Source organism: Hylobates moloch, unplaced genomic scaffold (assembly GCF_009828535.3).
Source record: "Hylobates moloch isolate HMO894 unplaced genomic scaffold, HMol_V3 SCAFFOLD_6, whole genome shotgun sequence".
Classification (NCBI taxonomy): Eukaryota; Metazoa; Chordata; class Mammalia; order Primates; family Hylobatidae; genus Hylobates; species Hylobates moloch.
The window spans coordinates 75,933,108-75,957,233 of record NW_026652281.1 but is presented as its reverse complement, the minus strand read 5'-3'; the positions used below and the strand labels follow the sequence as shown (position 1 = coordinate 75,957,233).

Here is a 24,126-nt window from a genome sequence, read left to right as displayed (position 1 = left end):
TGAAATACACTCTAAACATCTTCCCATGTCAACAGAGTATCATTTTTTTTCTTACCTATTCTTCACCATTCATCCTAAACCCACATTGCTGGCTTCAAGTAAACTCATCCTCAAATAGTAATTATCCCTTCTATTTACCTATCTTTTTATAGCTTTGATTCCCACAAGGCTGTGAGATAGGCAGGGAAAGGATTATCTCTACTTAACAGATAATTTTAAGAGTTAACAGTTTGTTCCGGGTCATATGGGGTCAAGTAGGAGAGTCAAGATCCAGAGCCCATCTGTTCAATCCCAAAGCCCATGGGCTTTCCATTACATCCCATTGCCTCATACTATGTATCTGATTGTGTGGCATGGACTTAAAAGCGAAACTGACCTGGGTACCAATCCTGGCTCCAACAATTCCCAGCTATACAACCTTCAAGCAAGTTAGCTAAGTCCTCTAAGCTCAAGTTTCTTGTAGGGTGTGGTGAGAATGACTTCATAACATTCACATCAAATACTTAACATGGTAGCTGGTGGTTGCTGCTGAGGGTTGACTGACCCATTCCTGTCCAGTGAGTAAGTCTGATAGGGCTGTGCTCTGGCTTGAAAGAGGTCCTGTACGCTCTGCCAAACCCCAAATTCCTACCCATATTCCCATCCCAATTACAAGCAGAATGAGGACCTGCCAGTGCTACTTTAGACATAGAACAGAAACCTTCCCCCTTAACCTGGTGCATCATGGCAGGAAGCTACAAGACAAAGCCAGGCCCTGGGGCTCCCAGTTAGAGAAAGTGAGAAAAAGACGTGTACCCTGGGGAGCAAAAGGGATGCATTTCCAGTCCCACCCAAGCCTCACTTCCTTAGAAAGACATTTCAAGTAGATTCACACACCATCTCTGTGCTGTTTTCCATATGCCATTTGCGGGGGGGCATTTTGTGGTTACTTTTAAGAGACTGCACTTGTAACAAAACAAAAAGTAAGCTTTCTGTTTTCCTTTCTGGGTCATGAGCAGGTCTCAACCCTCCAAATTCAACTGTCACTGGAAGTTTTCGTGGAGTTGGAATTTCTATTGGGAGTGGCTGTGAAGGTAGGAAGAACATCAGCAAATGTGGTGATATGGTTTGAATGTGTTCTCCCAAAGTTCTTGTGCTGGAATCTCAATCCCCAATGCAACAGTGTTGAGAGGTGGGAAATTTTGGAGGTGACTGGATTAATGTTATTATCGTGGGAGTGAATTTATTTAAAAAGTAAGTTACCCTCTCTCATGTGCTCTCTCGCCATGCGATGCCTTCTATCAGGTTTCTATGCAGCAAGAAGGTCCTCCCCAGATGCAGCCCCTGATCTTGTACTTCCCACCCTCCAGAACCATGAGCCAAATAAATTTCTTTTCATTATAAGTTATCCATTTTTTTTTTTTTTGGAGACAGGGTCTCACTCTGTCACTCGAGCAGGAGGATTGCTTAAGCCTGGGAGGTCAAGTCTGCAGTAAGCTGTGACCATGATACTGCAGCTTCAACCTCCCAGGCTCGAGCAATCCTGCCTTAGTCATCCAAGTAGCTGGGACTACAGGCATGTGCCACCCCACCTGGTTAATTTTTGTAATTTTTGTGTGTGTAGAGACAGAGTTTTGCCATGTTCCCCAAGCTGGTCTCAAACTCCTGGGCTCAAGCTCAAGTGATCTGCCCACATTAGCCTCCCAAAGTGCTGGAATTACAGGCATGAGCCACTGCACCTGGCTCCAGTTTCAGGTATTCTTATAGCAGCACAAAACAGACTAAGATAGACACACAATGTCATAAAAATGAAGGAGGAGAGGAGCTTAAAAAGATGGAAGGTACTCTGCATTTTTCCTACAGATAAACTCACTTATATAGGAAACTAGGAAGTTATTCAAAGGGTAATGTAGAGTTAGATATGCAGATAAGAAACAATCTCCAAGATAGAGGGGAATAATGCAAGATACAGAAACTGTACACAGCATGCTAACATCCTTGTGTGTGATGTAGACTATTTCTGGGCCTGAATACAACTTCTCTAGAAGGTCACACAAGAACCTGGTTACAGTGGGTGTCTCTGAGAAGGAGAACCAAGAAGCCTAGCTAGGAGCCATGGGTGAGGGGAGTCTTAATTTCACTTTGTAGCTTTTGATGCTGCTTGAATATTTTATTTTTTCACATTTTTTTAAAGGAGAAAAGATTAGAGCACCTAATAATATGGTGAGGTCAAGAAAGATGAGACAAGCTTATGAAAAGAGGCAGTTTTCAGGTCATTGATGACTCAATGAGAAAAATATCAATAGGATGGTGGGAGCAGAAGCCAGATTGCACCAAACTGAGGAAAGAACAAATTGTCATCAAGTGGAAATAGCAGGAACTGGCAACTCTTTCAAAAGTGTGTTTGTATGCAAAGTAAGGTAGGGTAGTAGTCATAGCAGTAGTAAGAGTAGTAGTAAGGAGGATTCCCAGGTTTGAGGTAGGGGATTTTTAACACGAAAAAGACATAGCAGGTTTATGCACAAGGGAGAAGGCCAGGATAGAGTCAGAAAGGACAGCTGCTGTTTTTGCCCAGCCAGCAGGCATTGTCTTTTCTTCTAGTGACAGTGGCTTTATTTTTCTTTTCTTTTCTTTTTTTTTTTTTTTTGAGACAGAATCTTGCTCTTTCGCCCAGGCTGGACTGCAGTGGCACTATCTCGGCTCACTGCAAGCTCCGCCTCCTGGGATCACGCCATTCTCCTGCCTCAGCCTCCTGAGTAGCTGGGACTACAGGCACCCGCTACTGTGCCCGGCTAATTTTTTGTATTTTTTAGTAGAGACGGGGTTTCACCATGTTAGCCAAGATGGTCTCGATCTCTGGACCTAGTGATCCACCTGCCTGGGCCTCCCAAAGTGCTGGGATTACAGGCGTGAGCCACCGTGCCCGGCCATGACAGTGGCTTTATTTTTCTTAAAAGAGATATTCCTTCTCTTCTTTCAAAATGTCTGATTTAGATAGGACATTCCTTCTCTTTTTTCAAAATGTCTGGATTAGATCCAGCTCTCTGGCTAAGAGGGGCTGGTGACCCAGGCCTGGTCAATCAGCATATTCCATCCCCCTGGTGCAGTGAGCAATTCCCTTAGAGATGGGCATATGACCCAATGTCTTCCAAAAAGATTGAGTCCTAGGCTGCTGGGATTTTATAAAAAGGAAGCCCTTTTCTTTGGTAGAAGTTGCAGAGATAATGGGACATAAATTGGGAGTTGCTATGTGCCCAAGAAAGCCTTCTGAGAATGAAGAATGAAGTCAACACAGTGGGGAAAGTAATCCTAAGGGATATAGATAAATGTTTCCCTGCTGGCATTGTTTGGGACCAGATGTAGATGATCCATCTACATCTGAATACTAACTATCATTATTTTTTTGCTTAAAAGTCAATTTAAATCAGGTTCCTATTTGAAACCATAGGAGTTTTGTTGATACAGAGAGAAGCTGTAGACACAGACTAAACAGAGGAGATAAGCACGAAGGATCGAGAGGGTGGAGTCCAGAGCAGGAGTGAGGGTAAGTCTCACTTGAGTTGGGGGAGGGAACACATATTTGCTAAGACAGAGATGGAAGCCAGGCAAGGAGGTCAAGATGACTATGGAGGTGCCGGGAGGTGGTAAGAAGCTGACAGCTACCAACCTGTGGCACCCATGGGCCTCAATCTTCCTCATGATTTAGGGCAGGGACCCCCAATCCCTGGGCCATGAACCAGTATCAAAATAACAATAATAATAATAAATAATAATATAATAATACATGACTCAAAGTCATGTATCTGGTAGGTTCTATAGTTGACTTGCCCCCACAAAGTTCATGTGTTAGAAACTGAATCTCCAATGCAACAGTGCTGAGGTGGCACCTCATGAGAACTTAACACCATTATCTTGGTAGTGGGATCCTGATAAAAGGGATGAGTTTGGCTCCCTATCTTTCCCCTGCATGTGCACACACATGTATGCATATGCATATATATGCACACACATGCATGCATATGCATATATATGCACACACATGCATGCATACTCTTTCTTGCCCTTCACCTTTTGCCATGAGATGACACAGCAAGAAGTCTCTCACCAGATGCAAGCCCCTCACCCTTGGACTTCCCAGCCTCCAGAACTGTAAGAAATACACTTCTTTTCGTTATAAATTATTTAGTCTGTGGTATTCAGTCATAGCAACACAACATGGACTAAGACAGCAACTGATTTAGGAACTTCATTTGGCTCAGGAACCTGCCAATTCCAACCATCTAAAGGGAGGCTGGTTTGATCTGAAGTTTAAATGGGTTCTCCATGGGTGTGTAGATAGGTGGAGAGAAACAAACAGACTCCAAGCTATGTGTCCTAAATGGCTCTTGGCTATTTGTTTGTCCGTATATAAACGTAAGGTTGATATTTTTATTAAGATCTCTGAAAACTCCACACAGTGGATACCCCAAAAGAACAACCAGAAATGAGCAGGGAAACCTCTACTCCTTAACGAGCCTGTCTCGGCTGCCTCATTTCAATGCTGCCATGCCCTTCTTTCAGAGGTTAGTCAATGCATGCTGTCTTTGTCAGCCTCAAAATTAAAGCCCTAAGGAACAAATAAGATTTGCATCTTTTAAAATCCTGACAACGAGTTATAAAAGGTGTGAAGATGCTACTTATTTTTTGCAATATTTAAAATAAATTTAAATCATTTGAATTGTAAGAATACTCAGTCTTTTGCTATTATGTAATAGACACCATTCGATGGTGTTATCATGACTCTCTCCTGTTAGCACAACCACAAACCTTACCAGGGGCTCCAAGTGCTTCTAATAATCTTTACAAGGGTCTTGGGCAGTGTACAGTCTAGGGATCAAGTCCTGGCTCCTCCACTTTCTAGTTGCTGGACCTTGGGCAAATGCCTTAACTTTTCCAAGCTCTAGTTCCTCATCTATAATGTGGTGATAACCCTACCTTATAGGGTTGAGAGAATTAAATGAGGCAATTCATGGAAGGCAGTTAAAACAGTGCCTGATGCAGACAAAAACTTAATATATTTTCTAATATATTTGAACAGTAAAGGTTTTGTGAGAATTATTTTAAATCACAGTTTTCAAAAAGGAATTGTTCTCTTGAGTATTTGATACTTTGGGGGAGTTAGGTTCTGTGCTTAAATAAATCATACTGAGTAAGTGTTAGATCCTTTTCTTAAGGCTTGAATTTGGAGTTTTAACAGCAAACATACAAAGGTTACACTTTCTGGATTCATTTCAGAAATGTCAGCACATCAAACACACACATTCAGACACACACACACAGAGGCACTTACTCATACAGTGTAAAGGGCAATTGGGTTTGGAAGAGAATGTCACATGAACAGATTCGCAGCTCATTAAAGCAGTACTTGAAGCTTTTGACCCCAGCTACATAAACAATGTTTTCAGATGATAAAATTGCTGAGAAACCAAGTCCTGTGAGTATGATTTAGTTTCTGAAGCAGTTCAGCATTTAGACTCTCAGAGGATACGGGCAATGGGATGTGATCAGATAGCCCATGTAGTATTTTGGAAATGATACTAATAGAGCATAGGACAAGGACCTTTGCAAGCTATAAAAGCTTGCCAGGTTTTCAGCCTTTCCTAATGTGCAGATGCCTCAAAATTATGGGGCTTTAAGTAAAGTGCAGGTAAGAATCGGTAACAAGAGCAGAAATGATTGGAATCAGTCTGTCATACAAGTGGGTTTGGAGTTAGCGAGGCCTGACACAGGCTAGAATGGAAGGAAGGAGGGAATGAGCATTCTAGTGATGTCTAGACAGGACTGGATGGTTGCTCCAATGTCAGGAATGGAGGAAAGGGGCTCTTAACGTCTACTTCTCATCAAGTTGTACTCCTCAAGCCCTGCCCAGAGAGCATTGAGGATCAGATGCATCATATTTTAGAACACTTGACAATCTGGTTGACCATATTTTAGAACAATTGATAATCTGATTGATAATATTTTAAAAGAATACTAGAGCCATGTTTACTACTGGGCAGATCATTGTACACACACTCTAGCGCTTAAGACTCCACAGGTGCCAGGCACAATGGCTCACGCCTGTAACCCCCAGCACTTTCAGAGGCAGAGGTGGGAGGATCACTTGAGGCCAGGAGTTTGATACCAGCCTGGGCAATTAATTAAAAACAATGAAAAAACAAATAAATACAAAGCAGAAAAGACTCCAAGGACTCTAATGAAGCCTACTTAGCTTTCTCTTCCTCTTCACCTCACTGCTTCTATGCTGCTATCTGGGTTGTCTTCTGAGGCAGCTGAATCCTTGTACCCTGGGCTCATCCCCCTACCCAGTTTTCACAGTAAGCCCTTCATTAGGTGTTATGGACACTATGGGAGCCTTTCAGAGGAAGAGTGACAGGACTTCATTAAGCCAATTCGTGACAATACATGAATGCCATCAAACTCTCCATTAGGCATTTCAATTTGAACATATTACCTAGCATATCTTGTCCTGTGACATTATAGCTCCATGTACTACTACTTCTGCAATCAAATATGCTCATCCATGCCAAGGGCTCAATGCATCTTTCGCTACAAGTCAGCAAAATTCTGAGCTGGATCACCCAGACACAAAGCAACTCCCTGGGTACAGCCCTCAGCCACTGCACCCTCTGATATCACTACATCCTTCGCAACAGGATGGACAGGAGGATGTCCAGCCAAGTGTACAACCATGTCTTCCTGCTCTATGCCCTGCAAGCCAGCACTCTGTATCACAGAAGCTTTCCTGACCATCTATTTCATTTATTCATCCTATTGCTACTGGGACGAAACTCTTGGCTACCATGTTTTATACTTGAGGAGCAATCATGTGGGCAGTCTGCAGGGACTCACGTTCATCAGTGCCTTCATGTCCCCATGAGACAATGACTGAGTGCCTACAAGATGCCAGGAACTGAGGAGGACCTGAGGATGCCAACTTGGGGGTTCTCAAACAGCTCCAACCTGCCCAAGCTCCTATTACCTTTTGCCTGGATTATGGCAAGAGTCTTAACCAGTCTCCCTGATTTCACCCTTGTCCCTGCAGCACTCAGAGGGATCCTTTAAAAACCCAAAGTCAGAACATGTTATTTCTTGGCTCATGAGTTGGTGTAAAAGCCAAAGATCCTTCAGTGGCCTGTGCTTTCCTTTGGCCTCTCTGATCTCACACCCCCTTTTCCTTTCTCCCTCAACCCCTTGGCTCAGCCACCTGCACTCCTTTCTCTCCCTTGACCATGCCAGGCAAGCTCCTGCCTCAGGGCCTTTGCAGCTGCTGCTACCAACCAAATCACTCTCCCCCCTCACCCAGATATATACATGGCTCCCACCTCCTTCATCTTCTTCCTGTATTTGCTGAAATGTCATTTTCTCCACCTACTCTATTATATGGATATCTCCCTGACCTGGCTCTTCCAATCTCCATCCCTACTTCAGCTTCCTGCATAATGTTTATCAACTTCTGACACATTGTATATTTCACTTGTTTCTATGTTTATTATTTTGCCCACTCTCCCTAGAATATAAGCTCCATGAGGGCAGAGATGTTAATTATTTTTAGTGCTATGTTCCCATCACCTAGAACATTACCTAACCTCATCACCCACTGAATGGATGACTCAATATCTGACAACATCCCCACCAGAGGACAGAACCAGCACATGCTTCTTCCCAAGCCACTGCTTCATCATGCACTCAGCGACACAGTCCGCCCTTTAGTACCCAAACCACCACCTTCTTCCTACCACATGCTGGCCAGCAACAGCCTGCTGTGTGCCCTGAACAATAACTTCACCAGAACATTCTATACTTAACTGTATATACCCCTTCACTACAGTCCTTACTACACAGGGTCTACCTACTGCACTTCTACAACAGGTTCTACCAATCAACTCACAGGCCTGCTGCACCCTGCAGCACTGAGTTCTAGCCCCTGCTACATAAAGGTAGAGTCCCTGGTCCCACAGTGTCCTATCCCCTTGGAGCTTGTGAGAAATGTAGAATCTGAAATCCCACCGCAGACTGGCTGAGTAAGAATTTTAGCCAGATACCTAGGTGACTCGTGTACGCACATTAAAATTTAAGACACTCTGCTAGGCTACATCATGGCGTCTGTAACACTGGATTGGACTGTGCAAGGTTAGACTGCAGGAAGCTGCAAATGTCTCTACCCAAAGTCCTATGATTCAATGCATCTCCTCTTCAGATCCTTCACCAGCACCCTCTCCCAACACACACTGCAAAACCACACGATGCCATGACAGTTTGCAAAATCAGCAGCCAAATTATAGTCCTTTATAAATAGGGTAGTAACTTACACAACAACCAATTTATTTGCGATACCCTGCTGTACATAAGAAAAACACCATGCACTCTAATATATATCCCTAAATACTCCTTTATGTTCCACAACACAGGGTATTACAGCATCTTGTTTTATGGCCATTCACTCATTCAGTAAGAATTCTTGAGCACCTATAATGTGCTAAACCCTATGCTAGGCACTGGGATTTGACACGGAGAAAGTCACAATCTTAAAGTAGTCAAAAAGACAGGCATGAGATTGAACATGTTATTACAACCTGTGATGAATTTGTTGATGGGACAGTAACAGATATCTACTCAGGAATCAACAAGAGCCTCCCTGAGTGGATGATGTTCTACTGATTTGATGAGGGGGAAAAGGCAAGGCACGGTGGGGATCGGGGGGCTGGTTAGAGCATAGGAAAGGGCTTCAGGCATCCCAGGTGCATGGCTTTGCACAGATGAAGCAGGCAAGGGAAAAGAAGGCACTGCATGTTTGAGGGACTGAAAGAAGCCCAGGAATGCTGTTCTTGGAGTCAGGAGCTAAAGCTAGGAAGAGGACAGAGACCTAGCATTGGAAGACCTCAAAAGCCATATATGCCAAGGAGCAATAGATATGAGACTGGGGCAACAGAGAGCCATTTGGGTGTTTTAAAGCAAAAGCAACACACAACCAGGCAAACATTAAAAAAAAATGACTCTTGTTCCCTGCAACAATACACCAAATCTAGTGTATTTCAATACAGTTTCAAACAATGCTCTGTGAAGAGCTCCTTGCCACAGTAAAAGAGGGCATTGGGAGCAACTTAGAAAAACCCATTTAAAGTTATTTTAATGAACCTCCAATAACAGCACCCTTCACTGATGTTTGAATATAATCCTCTGTTATTGTTCCTTGTTTTTTCTCTCACCACACTCTATTTAATAGCATGCATGAATCAGAAACGCTGACAGATACATGCATGCCTTTTCACATCCCACAAGGCACATGGAACTCTGCACACGCTCACCATGGGCCTTTTGGAAGTGGCAGACAGTTAAGAAGGGGTGAGGAAGGAGAAATATAAAATCCTGGGATTGCGGGGAGGAGGGCTCTGATGCAATGCATTTGCAATGTAAAAAGCATACAGGCAGGCTGGATAAAACGGGTAGGTGATGTATCTTTTTTTTTTTTTCTGAGACAGGGTTTTGATCTGTTGCCCAGGCTGGAGTGCAGTGGCATGATCATGGCTCATTGCAGCCTCAACCTCCAAGGATCAAGATCCTCCCACCTCAGCCTCCTGAGTAGCTGGGACTACAGGTGATGCCATCGTGCCCACTAATGTTTGTATTTTTTGTAGAGACGGGGTTTTGCCATGTTACCCAGACTGGTCTCAAATTCCTGGGCTCAAGCAATTTGCCTGCCTCAGCCTTCCAAAGTGTGGGGATTACAGGCATGAGCCACTGTACCTGGATGATGTATCATTTATTATTATTTCTAATTCAGTCTAAGGAGATTGAAGGCAGCACCTGCTCCTTTAGAGCTGGTACCAGAACATTTTGAAGTATGTGGCACAGCCTGATCACTGTACTTTGAAAGTCATTGTTAAACGCACATGGAGGAATTCAAGACATAGGTCAGTGGGAAATCATATCAAATGCAGAACAGTTGAGGGATCTTGTTGATAAGGACTAAGTATTGTAATCTTTTTATATTATAAATGATAATAACAGCTACCTTTTCCTGAGTGCTTTCTATGAGCCAGGCACAAGTCTAGACCTTTTATATTCATTACTGCTTAGCAGGGCTATTCAAAATATTTAACCGGTCAAAATGGACTCTGGTTGTACATAACCATTGCTAACAGACGCTGGCTAAATAGCAACCTGATTTTGAACCATCACTACCCCTGAGGCTATAAACCAACAATGCATGGGATACATATGGGTGTGGGTGTGTTTTATTTGCCCCGAACTGTGTTTAATTTTCAAAAATTTGTTCGGTATATAAAAGAAATTGTGAGTTTTGTTTGTTTGTTTGTTTGTTTTTTGAGATGGAATCTTGCTCTGTCACCCAGGCTAGAGTGCAATGGCACAATCTCAGCTCACTGCAACCTCGGCCTCCCAGGTTCAAGCGATTCTCTATCCTCAGCCTCCCAAGTAGTTGGGACTACAGATGCATGCCATCTCATCTAGCTAATTTTTGTATTTTTAGTATAGATGGGGTTTCACCATGTTGGCCAGGCTGGTCTCGAACTCCTGACCTCAGGTGATCCGCCTGCCTCAGCCTCCCAAAGTGCTGGGATTACAGGAGTGAGCCACTGTACCCGGCCAAAATTGTGAGATTTTATCTAAGCATCTTAACTTTATACACCCTTTCACTAAGCCCTTACTACACAGGACCTACATACTACACTGAGCGTAACAGGATCTGTCAATCAACTCACAGGTCTGCTGCATCCCACAGCACTGAGTTCTAGCCCCTGAAAACCATGAAGATGGAGCAGCCCTGCGGAGGCTGCATCCTGCAGGGCAGGCCATCGGGAGGTGAACATCAGCTGAGCCTGTTAGGTAGCTCACCTGCTCTCTGGCTTGCATCTATCTCCAACACTTCCTCTTCTATCTCACCAGCCCTCTTCCCTCATTCATATTATCTGCTTGGCCTCTGTAGGCATCTGAGTCTGTGACCTCTTCTGGAAGCCACCACCCCATGCCCTGACTAGAAGGAGGACCAGTGTCTTCCACTTAGAGATGATTCTCTTGGCTGGGTGCAGTGGCTCACACCTGTAATCCTAGTACTTTGGGAGGCTGAGGTTTTTAGAGGATCACTTGAGCCCAGGAATTTCAGACTAGCCTGGGCAACATGGCAAGACCACATTCATTTATTTATTTATTTATTTATTTATTTATTTATTTATTTATTTATCTCTTTATTTATTTATTTATTTATTTATTTATTTATTTATTTTTATTCATTTATTTGAGACGAAGTCTCACTCTGTTGCCCAGGCTGGAGTGCAGTGGCGCAATCTCAGCTCACTGCAACCTCCGCCTCCTCGGTTCAAGTGATTCTCCTGCCTCAGCCTCACGAATAGCTGGGATTACAGGCACTCACCATCACACCTAGCTAATTTTTGTATTTTTTTAGTAGAGATGGGGTTTTACCATGTTGGCCAGGCTGGTCTCGAACTCCTGAGCTCAGGTGATCCACCCACTTCAGCTTCCCAAAGTGCTGAGATTTTAGGCATGAGGCACTGCACCTCTCCAAGAACCCATTTATTTAAAAATAAAAATAAAAAATTAGGCAGACATGGTGGTACACTCCTGTAGTCCCAGCTACTCAGGAGGCTGAGGTGACAGCATCGCGTGAGCCCTGGAGGTCAAGGCTGCAGTAAGCTATGATCGCACTACTGCACTCCAACCTAGGTAACAGAAGAAGACCCTGTCTTTAAAAAAAGAAAAAAAAAGGAGATGATTCCCCATGCTACCTCCCTCTGGTCTCTGCCTAGCTTCCCTGGCTGAGCTCCTAATACCAAACTCCACAGCAGTGATTCTCAACCTTGAGAGCTCATCAAGTCACCTGGAGAGCCTATCAAACACAGAACACTGGGCCCCACCCCTAGAGTGTCTGATTCAGGAGGTCTGGGGTGGAGCCCAAGAACTTCATTCCTAAAGTGCTCAGGAGATGTTGATACCGCTGGCTGTGACACTGTATACTGATACTGCATACTGATAGACAGCACACTTTGAAAACCACTGCACTACGGCTATAACATGACCCCCAGATGTCCACTGGGTTCTATGCTGGTGGGGATGGGAGTGTGTGCATCTGGCCAAGTGGGGAAAGGGAGGTCCACATTTGGAGATCTCATAAATAATCCCACAAAAACCACACAAGTTATGCATCTCATCTCTCAGTTCCCGGTTTCCTGAACAAACAGCTCACTCTTCCTTTCCAGGTTACCTTTTCATCTTTTTCCAAATGGTCCTATAAAAGCTGTGATGCTGCTCATGACATGTGGGGCCCTCTTCAACCCCAATGTACACACAGATGTTATCTTAAGGAATAGCAGCAGCAGGATTCTGCCCCTCAAAGACCCTACACTGAGACGTTAATTAATGTATGACACAGCTAACGAAAACCATGATCAGCTCTCTGTGAGTGCCTCCTCTGTATCAGGCTTGTTCAAAGTGCTTTATGCATCATAACAATCCTCTGATGTCAAAACTATTATCATTACGTGCCTAGCACGTAAGTGCTCAAGAAATGAATAACAATACTAGTATCAAAATAACTACCATTATTATCTTCTTCATCTTAACACTCAAACCCTTACAACATTAGGTTTTAATGACGTTGTTTATGTTCACTCTTCAGCCTCAGTCAGTAGTTTTACAACCCATCATCGAGTCACCAGGTCTGCCCTCTATTTAATTTCACAAAGAAATATCCTCCCAGCAGAATCACATTTTGATTAATTCAGGTGTAAACTCTTCTTTCCTGATGCCAACAAGTACTTCCTGCTGAGTCTTTGGGGATAGAAAACCTTCTTGTGGGTACATGGACTGTGGGAAATGTGAGAGTTTTATTCTTGCATTATAAAACTTATGTCAAAGCCATCTCCACACCCAAACCCTCTAGGAGGGGGTCTTCAGTTCAAGAGGACTTCAGTCTCTGCTTCACTCTGTTTCACCTTGGGTGGGAGCTGGCTGCTGAACTGCCATCTTATTTACTGACTCAGACATAGTGTATGTTTCAGAATTAAATTTAAATACTGTTCAGATAAACAACATGACCTTTTCAATGTCAGTATGAAGAGAAAATGACACAGTTGAACCAAGAGAAAGAATGAGGGCAAAATTAGATCCTTTATCACAGTCCAAAAATGGATCTGAACTCTGCTCACCCAAGAACCATTCTCAGAAAGTTGTCAGCTAAGACAGTTACAATAATTGAATCGATGAAACAAAAATTCAATAGGCATTGTCGTTTCCATCTTTATAGAGACTAAGCTGAGCCAATGGAAATGTCCATCTTAGTACCCAGCGATTTTGTGCATATGCGTGAATACATACACCCATGTTCCAGTAGATACATTGATGTCTACCCCTCAGGGAGCATTTGGAAAACACGGGGCACAGGCAAGAATACCTTGTGTGTGAATACCCAGCAGTCAGAGAGAACGGGCTACTTACAGCTTTTGGCTTATATGGGGGCTGGATCTCTTTGCGTTCAAGTTTCTCCCAATCAATATACCGGAAAAATGCATGCTCTTTGATATCACGTTCGCCTTCAGGTCCACAACCCAGACGTTTGCCTGGGTGTTTGGTCATCAGCTTCAAGAGAAAGAAAAACATTGAATTTGATGAGTTTCAGAAAAGGAAATGTAAGACACTCAGAAATTATTACTCCAATGCATTAGGAAAGAAAATACAAATGAAGAATTTCAACTCATTTTTGTTTTTTGCTTTTTATCCCAGCAAAAAATTCCAGCAAGGACTTTGCAGGAGAGGAGCTGATAATAGGACCCACTGCCAATCATCTCTTATGGTTAATCAATAAGAAGACTGAATGTGGCAGTGAACTTCAAGTTAGAAATGCTGCATGAGGGCCAGGCACAGTGGCTCACACCTGTAATCCCAGCACTTTGGGAGGCCTAGGTGGGCGAATCACAAGGTCAAGAGATAGAGACCATCCTGGCCAACATGGTGAAACCCTGTCTCTAATAAAAATACAAAAATTAGCTGGGTAAGGTGGCACACACCTGTAGTCCCAGCTACTCAGGAGGCTGAGGCAGGAGAATTGTTGAACCCGGGAAGCGGAGGTTGCAGTGAGCTGAGATCGCGCCACTGCACTCTACAGTCTGGTGACCGAGAGAGACTCCGTCTCAAAAAAAAAAAAAAAAGAAAGAAAGAAAGAAAAAAAGAAATGCCACATGATCCATTTATCCATTTTGGTTTAAGAATAAGTTTTGTGCAATTACCAGTGCATTTAATTAGGACAGTTTCAATATCTTCTAACTTCCCTCCTCCCACAACAAGAAAACTGGAGTTTGACAAAAGCAAAGGCTACATTCATTCAGATACCATTTGCATTTCTCAGTAAAGCACTTGCAAAAATGACAAAACAGAAGAAAAAGTATTAGTCAAAGGGGCCCAAGTTTCAAGTAATTACTTTCCGAAAGCTCATTAAATAGTCAAAACCTAGCCCAGCTCATTTCCCTTGTACCATACATTACACACAACGCCGCTGAGGTTTCTTTGGTGTTCCATTTAAATTACTTAATTATCAAAACCCTCCATCTTTGGGTCTCTGAGTGCTAAATAACAAGATGAATAGATGCTCCAAGATGAAACCAGACAGGCTTCCTCTTGTAAATGAGTCCAAAGCAGCATAAAAATATCTCCGATCTCAAGACTTGAGCAAATGCACGGAGAGTAAAGACAGAAGAGTTGGTGATTAATTAAAAAAAAAAGAAAGAAGCACACAAGTCCAAAAGCTTTCCAGAGTTGACATCACATTGAGCAGCCCATGATGACAGAATCTTCTGCCCAGGACTTGCTGATGATGGGGAAGGGATGAACCCAGAAATTCATTCCTACACTGTTGGACAGTCACTCAACCTGTTGCCCCCTTACAAGATAATTTGTGGTCACACACACAAGCATGTACTTGTTATATAAACTGTATCCTCCAGGGTGGGGAAATTAACTGAGCACTTACGTTCTAAGCTAGCTACTTCTTTTTTTTTTTTTTTTTTTTTTGAGACGGAGTCTCACTCTGTCGCCCAGGCTGGAATGCAGAGGTGCGATCTCAGCTCACCGTAAGCTCTACCTCCCGGGTTCACACCATTCTCCTGCCTCAGCCTCCCTAGTAGCTGGGATTACAGGCGCCCACCACCACGCCTGGCTAAATTTTTTGTATTTTTAGTAGAGACGGGGTTTCACCATGTTAGCCAGAATGGTCTCAGTCTCCTGACCTCATGATCCACCCGCCTCAGCCTCCCAAAGTGCTGGGATTACAGGCGAGAGCCACCACGCCCAGCTGCTACTTCTTTATTTACATGCATGATCTTCCTTGATAGTCATAATAACCCAATGAGGTGAGTATACTATTTTTCCCATTTGAATAAAAAGGCAATTAACACTCAGAGAAGTTGAGGAACAGCAAGGACTCAAGAGATAGGAAGTGGCAGAGTCAGTAAGAGCTGGGTGCAGACTCCACCTCTGCCTAGCTCCAAAACTTGGGCTTTTAAGAAAAATGGGAGCGCATTTCACACGTGGTTTTCTCAGGAATTTTTGTGGCCTGGCTTTGTCAGGAGAGGTTTATGGAGGGTGAGGAAATTGAGCCAAGGCTTGACATTTATGTAAGATTAGGATGGGAGGAAAGAAAGGGCAGTGAGGTTTTGGTTCACACTGATAATAGTATCAATAACGGCTTCCATGTACTGAGCATGACAACGTCATATGCGTTCAGGCTCCGTGCTAAAGGCTTCCCAGCCATTACCCATTACTCTTTAACCTTTGCAACAATACTCTGAGGCCTCAGCAACTATTATCCTCCATTTTCCAGGTAAAGAATGTAGGTGCAGAGAAGTAAAGTCATCTCTCTAAGGTCAAACAGCTAAGGAGCAGGGCAAGGCTTTGAACAGCTCTTCCTGGCTCAGGACTCTTAGAGCTTTATGTTCAGTCTCAGCTGTTCAGTGTCTGCTGGTTTTCACCCTGAGGTACGGCCTATTTGGGCTTCTTTTTGCTTCAAGTTTGTTCAAAGTGGGAACAGCCATCTGAGTAAGGTTTTACTAATTTTTTTTTAGTAGAAAATCGGGCCTTTAAGGGAATGGACATATAAAGGACACTGCTTCAATTAAACACGTGACTGTTTTCAAAAGCTCAACTGAATTTCTGTCTGAGCAGGAGGATGCCAAGCAAAGAAAAGGTACTGCAGAAACATCCAGCATTAATTCGGAGTTTCTGCCCAGTTCCCGCACTCTGCTCTAATGTGCCCGAAGCCAAGTAGACAGCTGGATTTAATCACTGTTCCAATCTCTGATCACCTCCCAGACGTATCGCCTGGGGCTCGCTGTTCCGGAGGAAGCATTTGGCTGTTCGCTTGAGCATCACTCGTTTTTGGAGTACCCTCCTTGAAGGAAGAGCCCCATTGGACTCAGCCCACTCAATTAATAATGGTCCCCAAACTCAATAGTAAGAGAGTCACCCTAGTTAATCATGAAGGTTATGGGTCCTGAATTAATAGAAAATGGCTCTACCAGGGAAACTGCTAATTGGAGCGGGAGCTGAAGGCAGCTGACCTGGAAAATCCTCTCTCCTCCATGACCCACTTAGAACCCCCAGCTGTCCAGGCAGGGCAGGCATGTGAAGGGGAGGACCCTGTGGATATATTAAACACCTACTATGTGCCCACATCATGCAAGGAGCTTTCTCTTATGTTATCTCATTTAATGCTCTCAAAAACTCTTTTCAATGAGTACTACCATTCCATTTTTTAAAATAAACAGAAGCCCAGAGATGCAAAGGAAGTGGCTTAAGATCTTGCACCTAGGCTGAGTGCAGTGGCCCATGCCTGTAATCCCAGCACTTTGGGAGGCAGAGGCAGGAGGATCCCTGGAGCCTGGGAGATCAAGGCTGCAGTGAGCCACGATCACTCCATGGCACTCTAGCCTGGGTGACAGAGCGAGACATTGTCAAAAAAACCAAACCAAACCAAAACAAAACAAAACACCTCGCGCCTAGAAAGTAGAAAGGTCAAGATTTGCAAAGGGTCCCTTGATCTCCAAAATCCCCTACTTTAAAAGTTGCAATTCCAGGGGATGCAAACTCAAATGCCAAGAGGAACCTGGCAGATAAAACAATAGCGTCAGCACTAGTAATAGTAATAATAACTTCCAAGGGGCTTAGAGCAGAGTGCCAGCCTCTATTCTAAGTGATTTACGGTATTCAGCTGTTTAGTCAGCAAAGAACCCAATGTGGAGTGCTATTATTATCCCCAGTCAGCAGATGCCGTCAAACAACTTCCCCATGGTCCTACGGCAATTAATGCCGGAACCAGGATTTGAACTTGGATAGAATTGGCCAAATGAGAATTTCTGCGAATTACAGAGGGCAAGCTCCAACTACAAAGGGCCATGGTTTCCAATCCAGCTGACTGGTGCTTTGTAAGAATGACAGGCCAATGTGGCAAGATCTGATTTTTCAAGAGAAACCTGAAACCTGAATGTTTTTGAGAAATCTCTGGATCCTTATATGCCGACAATTATTAAACAAACTAAAAGCTCCAGGTACCACCTTCTCTCTACCTGCTCCCACCCTTCAATAACTTGTCTACGGGGGCCTGTAGAGGCCTTCATGTGTGCCTTCTTTTTCTTTATGGGCTTTGCTTGGGTTCCTAATGCACCTCTGGGACTCCCCTCTCTATTCTTCATTTTCTCTCTCCCTGCCTCACACCCTCAAAGAAAATATTTTCAAGCAATTCACTTTAGATGTTCGGGATTGACACTAATTCACAGGTGGTTTCCCCAGGGATACATGCATCTTAGCCTATGTAGCTGAGGTGCAAACCTTAGGTGATTCATTGAGAGTGGGAATTTAGGCAGTGTGACAAGGCGCTTTTAGGCTGAGATGCTGGCCCAGCTATTCCAAACTGGGCCAAGCCTCAGATTGGCCTGCCTGAGTTTCCCAGCTTTCCTTCACCCAAGACAGTGCATCCAGCATCTGGCTGGGGTCAGGAAGAGCAAAGTAGGGCATGAAAAGTCTGCAAGCATCCCACAGATCTAGGACTGGCAGCCCTGGTTTATTCAGACACACAGGTGGGAACGCGCTGATTAAGGCACGGCCATGTTCTAACCTGTACCACTGGGTGGAGGGAGAGCAAATCCTTTATTAGCATATTATGCGTGGAACATATTTTCTGGGCGTCTAATTCTATTGATTTCAGGCTTCTATCAGAGTTGAAAAATCACTTCATTTGGACAGTATGTTTAAAGGTAGTGGTCTGCAAGCCAAATGGAGACTTTTCCAAAATACTCATACCCAGACTTAATCTCTGGGGTGAGGCAGAAGCATGTGCATTCTGGTAAGGCACTTCGGGTTATCCTGGTGGCTCCAAAGGTGAGGGTCGCTGATCTTTAGGATCTCACAAAAGTCACTGTGAGTATGCCCTGGTCCAACACAAGATTCAAAACAAACAATCCTTCCCCATAAACACACGTCCTGCTTTCTTCACAGGTGCCCTGTGCATAAACCGTAGATGTACAAGCGTGCACGCCCTTTTAGCCATTTGTGTGTGCGTCTGGGGAGACGGGACAGTGGGATTTTGAGTACACTGAATTTCAGTCTGCTTATCTAGAGAATTCCTTAACCTCAACACTGCGTGGTATTTTTTAGAACAAAAGTTGCACGCTCTTAGTATTAACTAAACACATACAGCAGAGCAGGGCAAGATAGCCTGAGTTGTGCCAAAGACTTCTTGTGCCCTTTCCCATGACTTCCAGCTCTTTGACAAAATTTCTGTGCTTTCTACCTCATTCATTCAATAAGCATTCCCCTGTGCTAGTTCAGAGACTGCAGCCCAGCCAGCAGCAAGATGCAGCTGCAGGCAGCTCTCTACAGCACTTCTGTGCACATCAGAAAAAAAGCTCTCTCTCCTCCGGGAAGTAGCAGCTCCACACCAGAGTTCTCATATTGGCAAATGGAGTGAAGGGTGGAGTTCAGGCTCTGTTCCCCCTTGGCGGGGTGTTCTTGGGCAAGGTACAGCCCGCATGCTTGTATGTGGTGGTCCTGGTCACAGCTTTAAGAGATGTACTTACCCCTTTGCAGATGGCCACAGCTTCCTTGGACATAGACTTGGGGTAGGCTACATTGTGTTCCATGATGGATTGGAAGAGTTCATCTTCATCCTCCCCTTCAAAGGGTGCCTGTATGACAGGGGAGGGTGGGAGGAGAAGAATCCCTGCTTGAACCCTCCCCCTAGCTCCCTTCAACTGGCAGACCCTCCTCCCTGGGGCCCACAGTGAAGCCACACACCCAGGCTTTCAAATGACCACAGACTTGTATGACCCCAAGGCCAGGAAAGTCATAGAGGTTCCAATTTATGAGCTGTTACCAAACATGTATTCTCCTAAAGAAACCATGTGGATGGGGGTAAGGAGGACTTCTCTTATCGATCACTTAAAATTCAATTACCTGCCCAGCCAACATTTCATACAGCAGGACTCCAAATGCCCACCAATCCACGGACTTCCCATAGGGCTGATAAGCAATTATCTAGAAAAGAGAAGGCACCCTATCAGGGAGGTTTGCAGTTCATGTTTCTTCTGGAAACAGATTCCACTCTTCTTTTACAAGAAGGCCAGTGCCCACCTGAGCTGTTTCTTTACATTAGCTACTCAGGGAATGACAGACATGCTTTGCAGAGGCAACTGCAGCTGGGCAAACACCTGTGGCTGTCACATTGCCTTTTCGAAGCACTAAGTAAGGTGTATTGTTATTATTATTTTCAAAACAGTGAGCATGGAATTTTTAAAAGGAAAAACTGTCTTTACTCCTCTGTAAAAGTTACAACATTTACACAATAATGTAAATATACTTAACACTACTAAACTGTATACTTAGAATTGGTTAAAATAGTAAATTTTACGTTACATGTTTTTAAGATATAATTAAAAATAAAAACGTTTAAGAGGTAATAACATTTGTCACTATTTTAATATTTCTTTATACAAGATAGCTAAGCTGAGATAATAACATGAAAATCACCCATAATCCTTTATTAAGAGAAAAATTATGACTAATATTTGGTCCACTTCATTCCATACTCTTTTCTCTGGATACATATTAAACTCTGTGTGTATGTGTGTGCTTTACATAAACACTTTAGTATTTGGATGATTTTTTTTTCTTTTTTCTTTTTTTTTTTTTTTTTTTTCAAGATAGTGTCTCTTTTTGTCACCCAGGCTGGAGTGCAGTGGCGAGATCACAGCTCACCGCTCTCAGCCTTGGCCTCCTGGGCTCAAGCAATCCCTGCACCTCAGCATCCTGTGTAGTTGGGACTACAGGTGCTTACCACCATGCTAATTATTTAATTTTTTGTAGGGATGGGGTCTCTCTATATTGCCCAGACTGATCTCAAACTCAAGCAAAGCTCCCATCCTGGCCTCCCAAAGCGCTGGGAGTATGGGCAATAGATCTTTAATAAAGCCAGTTATTCACTTAAGGTTTCCTTGCTAATTTAATATTTGTATATGAACATAATCAATTTTTATCTGTGCATAGCATTCCGTTGAATGGATATACCAAAATCTATCTTATGAATTTCCAATTGATTGGGTTTCTTCCGATGCTGTAACATATATTCTTGTAATTAGATATTTGGACATCTGTCCAAGTATTTCCTTAAGATAAACTCCTAGCTGTAGAATTGGTGGATCATATGGTATATATGGTTGTGAAGTTTTTAATTCATATTCCCAAACTGCCAGAACATGGAAAAGTCTAGAAGAGCCATGTGACTGTCCATCTTTCAGTATGCAGGGATGTAAAACTAACCATGTCAGAGGTTAAGAGGTAATACAGCAAAGGCTAAAGGCTGAGGTCTGAGGGTTAGGCAGTCTGACTTTGAAACCTGACTGCTGTCTACCGGTTGGCTGTCTGACCACAGGAGAAGTTACTTAAATTCTATAATCTCTATATCATGGAGTTACGTGAGGATGAATGAAATACTAGGTGGCTTTCACATATTATGCCCTCAAAATGTTAACTAATCCTAGAATGTTTTATAATTCAGTTATTGCTTGTTTAACTCAAAAAGGGTATTTGAGCAAACTTGGCTATAAAGTGAATGTTTGTTTCTTGATCTCTATCTCCCACTTTGATTTCTATTCCAAAATCAGAAATGCAGAGATGTTGATTACAGGATACGAAATTTCAGTTAAGTAGAAGGAATAAATTCAAGAGACCTATCGTATAACACAGTAACTATAGTTAATAACAATCTATTGTATTCTTGAAAATTGCTAAGAGGGATTTTTAAGTGTTTTTACCATAAAAAAATAAGTATGTGAGATAATAAATACATTAATTAACTCAACGTAGCCATTCCACAATGTATACATATTTCAGAACAACATGTTGCACATGATAAATGTATACAATTTTACTTGTCAATTATGAATGAATGAAATGCATTCTGAGAAGTAACCCTCAAGACAACGAAGGGAAAGCATTCCAGGAGAACACTTCTCATTGAAAGTGTTTTCCACTTTGGGAGTCCGAGGCGGGCGGATCATGAGGTCAGGAGATCGCGACCATCCTGGCTAACATGGTGAAACCCCGTCTCTACTAAAAAAATACAAAAAAATTAGCTGGGCATGGTGGTGGGCGCCTGTAGTCCCAGCTACTCGGGACGCTGAGGCAGGAGAATGGCATGAACCCAGGAGGCGGAGCTTGCAGTGAGTAGAGATTGAGCCACTGCACTCCAGCCTGGGCGCTGAGCGAGACTCTGTCTCAAAAAAAAAAAAAAAAAAAAAAAGTGTTTTCACACTTTTAAAGTACTTCAAGTCTTGTTTGATTCTCATAACAACCCAACAAGTTAATCCTTTTACAAAGGAAACTAGAGCCCGGGATATGACAGCAGTTGCCAAAGGTGATGTGGTTAGCTCATGACAAAGCCTGACCTGCTGCTTATCCCTCCCATCTGCAGGCTGGAGGGGAGGCAAATTCACCAGCAACACAGTTCAGGGTTTCTTGTGCTTGCCTGAATCAGGACCAACGAGGAACTTCTGAGAACCACAGATCCTGAGCCTCCACCTGCAGAGATTCTAATGGGATGAGGCTTGGGCATCCCACATTGTTTTTTGTTTGTTTGTTTGTGTGTTTTTTTTTTTTTTTGAGACAGGGTCTCCCTCTGTTTCCCAGGCTGGGGTGCAGTGGCATGATCACTGCTTACTGCAGCCTCTACCTGCTGGGCTCAAGTGATCCTCCCACCTTAGCGTCCCGAGTAGTCAGGACAGCAGGTGTGACCTAGTGCACCCGGAGAATTTTAAATTTTTTTTTTTGTAGAGATTAGGTTCTCACTATGTTGTCCAGTCTGGTCTCAAATTTCTACCCTCAAGTGATTTTCTTGCCTCAGGCTCCCAAAGTGCTGAGATTACAGGGGTGAGCCACCATGCCCCAGCTGCATCCTACATTGTAAAAGCTCCCTTATGACTCTAAACTGCAGTTAGAGTTGAGAATCAGAGATTATGGAACCCCTGGCCTATCAGGAAGTTGTGTTATGGATTGTGTCATATCTAATTAATTAACAAAATGATAATAGACCAAAGCATATCACATAGGGAAAACTTCACTGGGTCTGAGTAAAGCCTTATTATTTTAAAGAATTACTTTATTACTCAAGTAATACCCAAATACATTTACCTTGTAAAAAATGTCAGCAGTATATAAAAATAGCTAAATTTCTCTTTACAATTCCCTTATCCTCAGAGGTAACCAGTGTTATAAAATCAGTTTGAAATCTTCCAGATTTTTGTATGCTTTTACTCACTGAAAACAGAACAGTGTTCCGTGTATTTCTGTTTCATCCATAAATAGTACCATACTGTTATTTGTCATTCTTCTTTTTTTCTTTTTTTTTTTTTTGAGACAGGGTCTTACTGTGTCACCCAGGCTGGAGTGCAGTGACATAATCACAGCTCACTGAAGCCTGGACCTCCTGGGGCTCAGGTGATTCTCTTACCTCAGCCTCCCAAGTAGCTGGGACTACAGGCACGTGCCACCACGCCCAGCTAATTTTTGTATTTTTTGTAGAGACGAGGTCTCGCCATGTTGGCCAGGCTGGTCTGGAACTCCTGGGCTCAAGTGATCCACCTGCCTCTGCCTCCCAAAGTGCTGGGATTACAGGCGCGAGCCGCCACACCTGGCCTTGTATTTGTCATTCTGTACCTTGATTTTTTTCTCTAACAATGTGTCTTGAAGATCTTTTCATATCTACATATATATCTAACTCACTCTTCTGAATTGGTGCCTGGTAGTATTTCATGCTATAAATAAATCATGGGCTATTGTCCATTTTCCTGCTGAGGGATGTGTACAGGACACAGATCCCATGTCATATGCCAGCCCAGAGGATCTGCTCTTTTTCTCTCAACAAACATTTCAATGTCATAATTAGGCGGTATCACATGGCCGTGAGCCACAACAGTTTGACGAAGAATTTTACTGATGTGTGTTGGATGGTTCTTTTGGGTTTTATTTAAATTTTCTCCCAAACCTTGATGTATTTTGGGCTTGGGCTTCTGGATGTGTGCTAAATTAATTTGCATGTGTGATCTCAAAGGGAGGATTTAGAGTATAGAATAAGAATCTGCCCGAGGTTCCCTTGCAAGGTACCACCCTCAACCCTTCCCAGCTCTCACACAGCCATCTGGGGAGCAGAGGGTACATCACCACAATGTGAACGTGTGCCCGGCAGCTCTCACCTCGGGGGCGATGTAGTCTGGAGTGCCACAGAATGTCTTGGTTGTCACCCCATCCCAGATGTTTTCCTTACACATGCCAAAATCAGCAATCTTGATGTGCCCCTCAGAATCGAGCATCACGTTGTCAAGTTTTAGGTCACTATGGCAGACACAAGAATTTAGAGATTTAATTAAACGCTATGCATTTCAAGCCAACCAACAGCCACTCATTATGCATAGAACACTGTGTTAGGTGTTGTGTGGGCACAAAGGTCAGTAGAAACCAGCCTTTGACCTCCAACAGCTTACAATCTGGCAGGGAGATAAAAAGAGGTCGGCAAACCTCCGTGCTTTTCTTTTT

General features: G+C 43.3%; 1 protein-coding gene across 3 annotated transcripts in view; it reads right to left on the bottom strand.

The window, feature by feature from the left end:
• PRKCB (protein kinase C beta) overlaps window positions 1-24,126 on the bottom strand; it is a 388,313-nt gene that overhangs the window by 15,830 nt on the left and 348,357 nt on the right. For all 3 annotated transcript variants that reach the window (XM_032157135.1, XM_032157134.2, XM_032755926.2), the window contains 4 exons: window positions 23,787-23,925; window positions 19,495-19,575; window positions 19,119-19,226; window positions 13,492-13,632 (listed from right to left, as the gene is read on the bottom strand). In XM_032157135.1, the coding sequence (XP_032013026.1) occupies window positions 13,492-13,632; window positions 19,119-19,226; window positions 19,495-19,575; window positions 23,787-23,925 (469 nt within the window). The remainder of the gene's footprint in view (window positions 1-13,491; window positions 13,633-19,118; window positions 19,227-19,494; window positions 19,576-23,786; window positions 23,926-24,126) is intronic.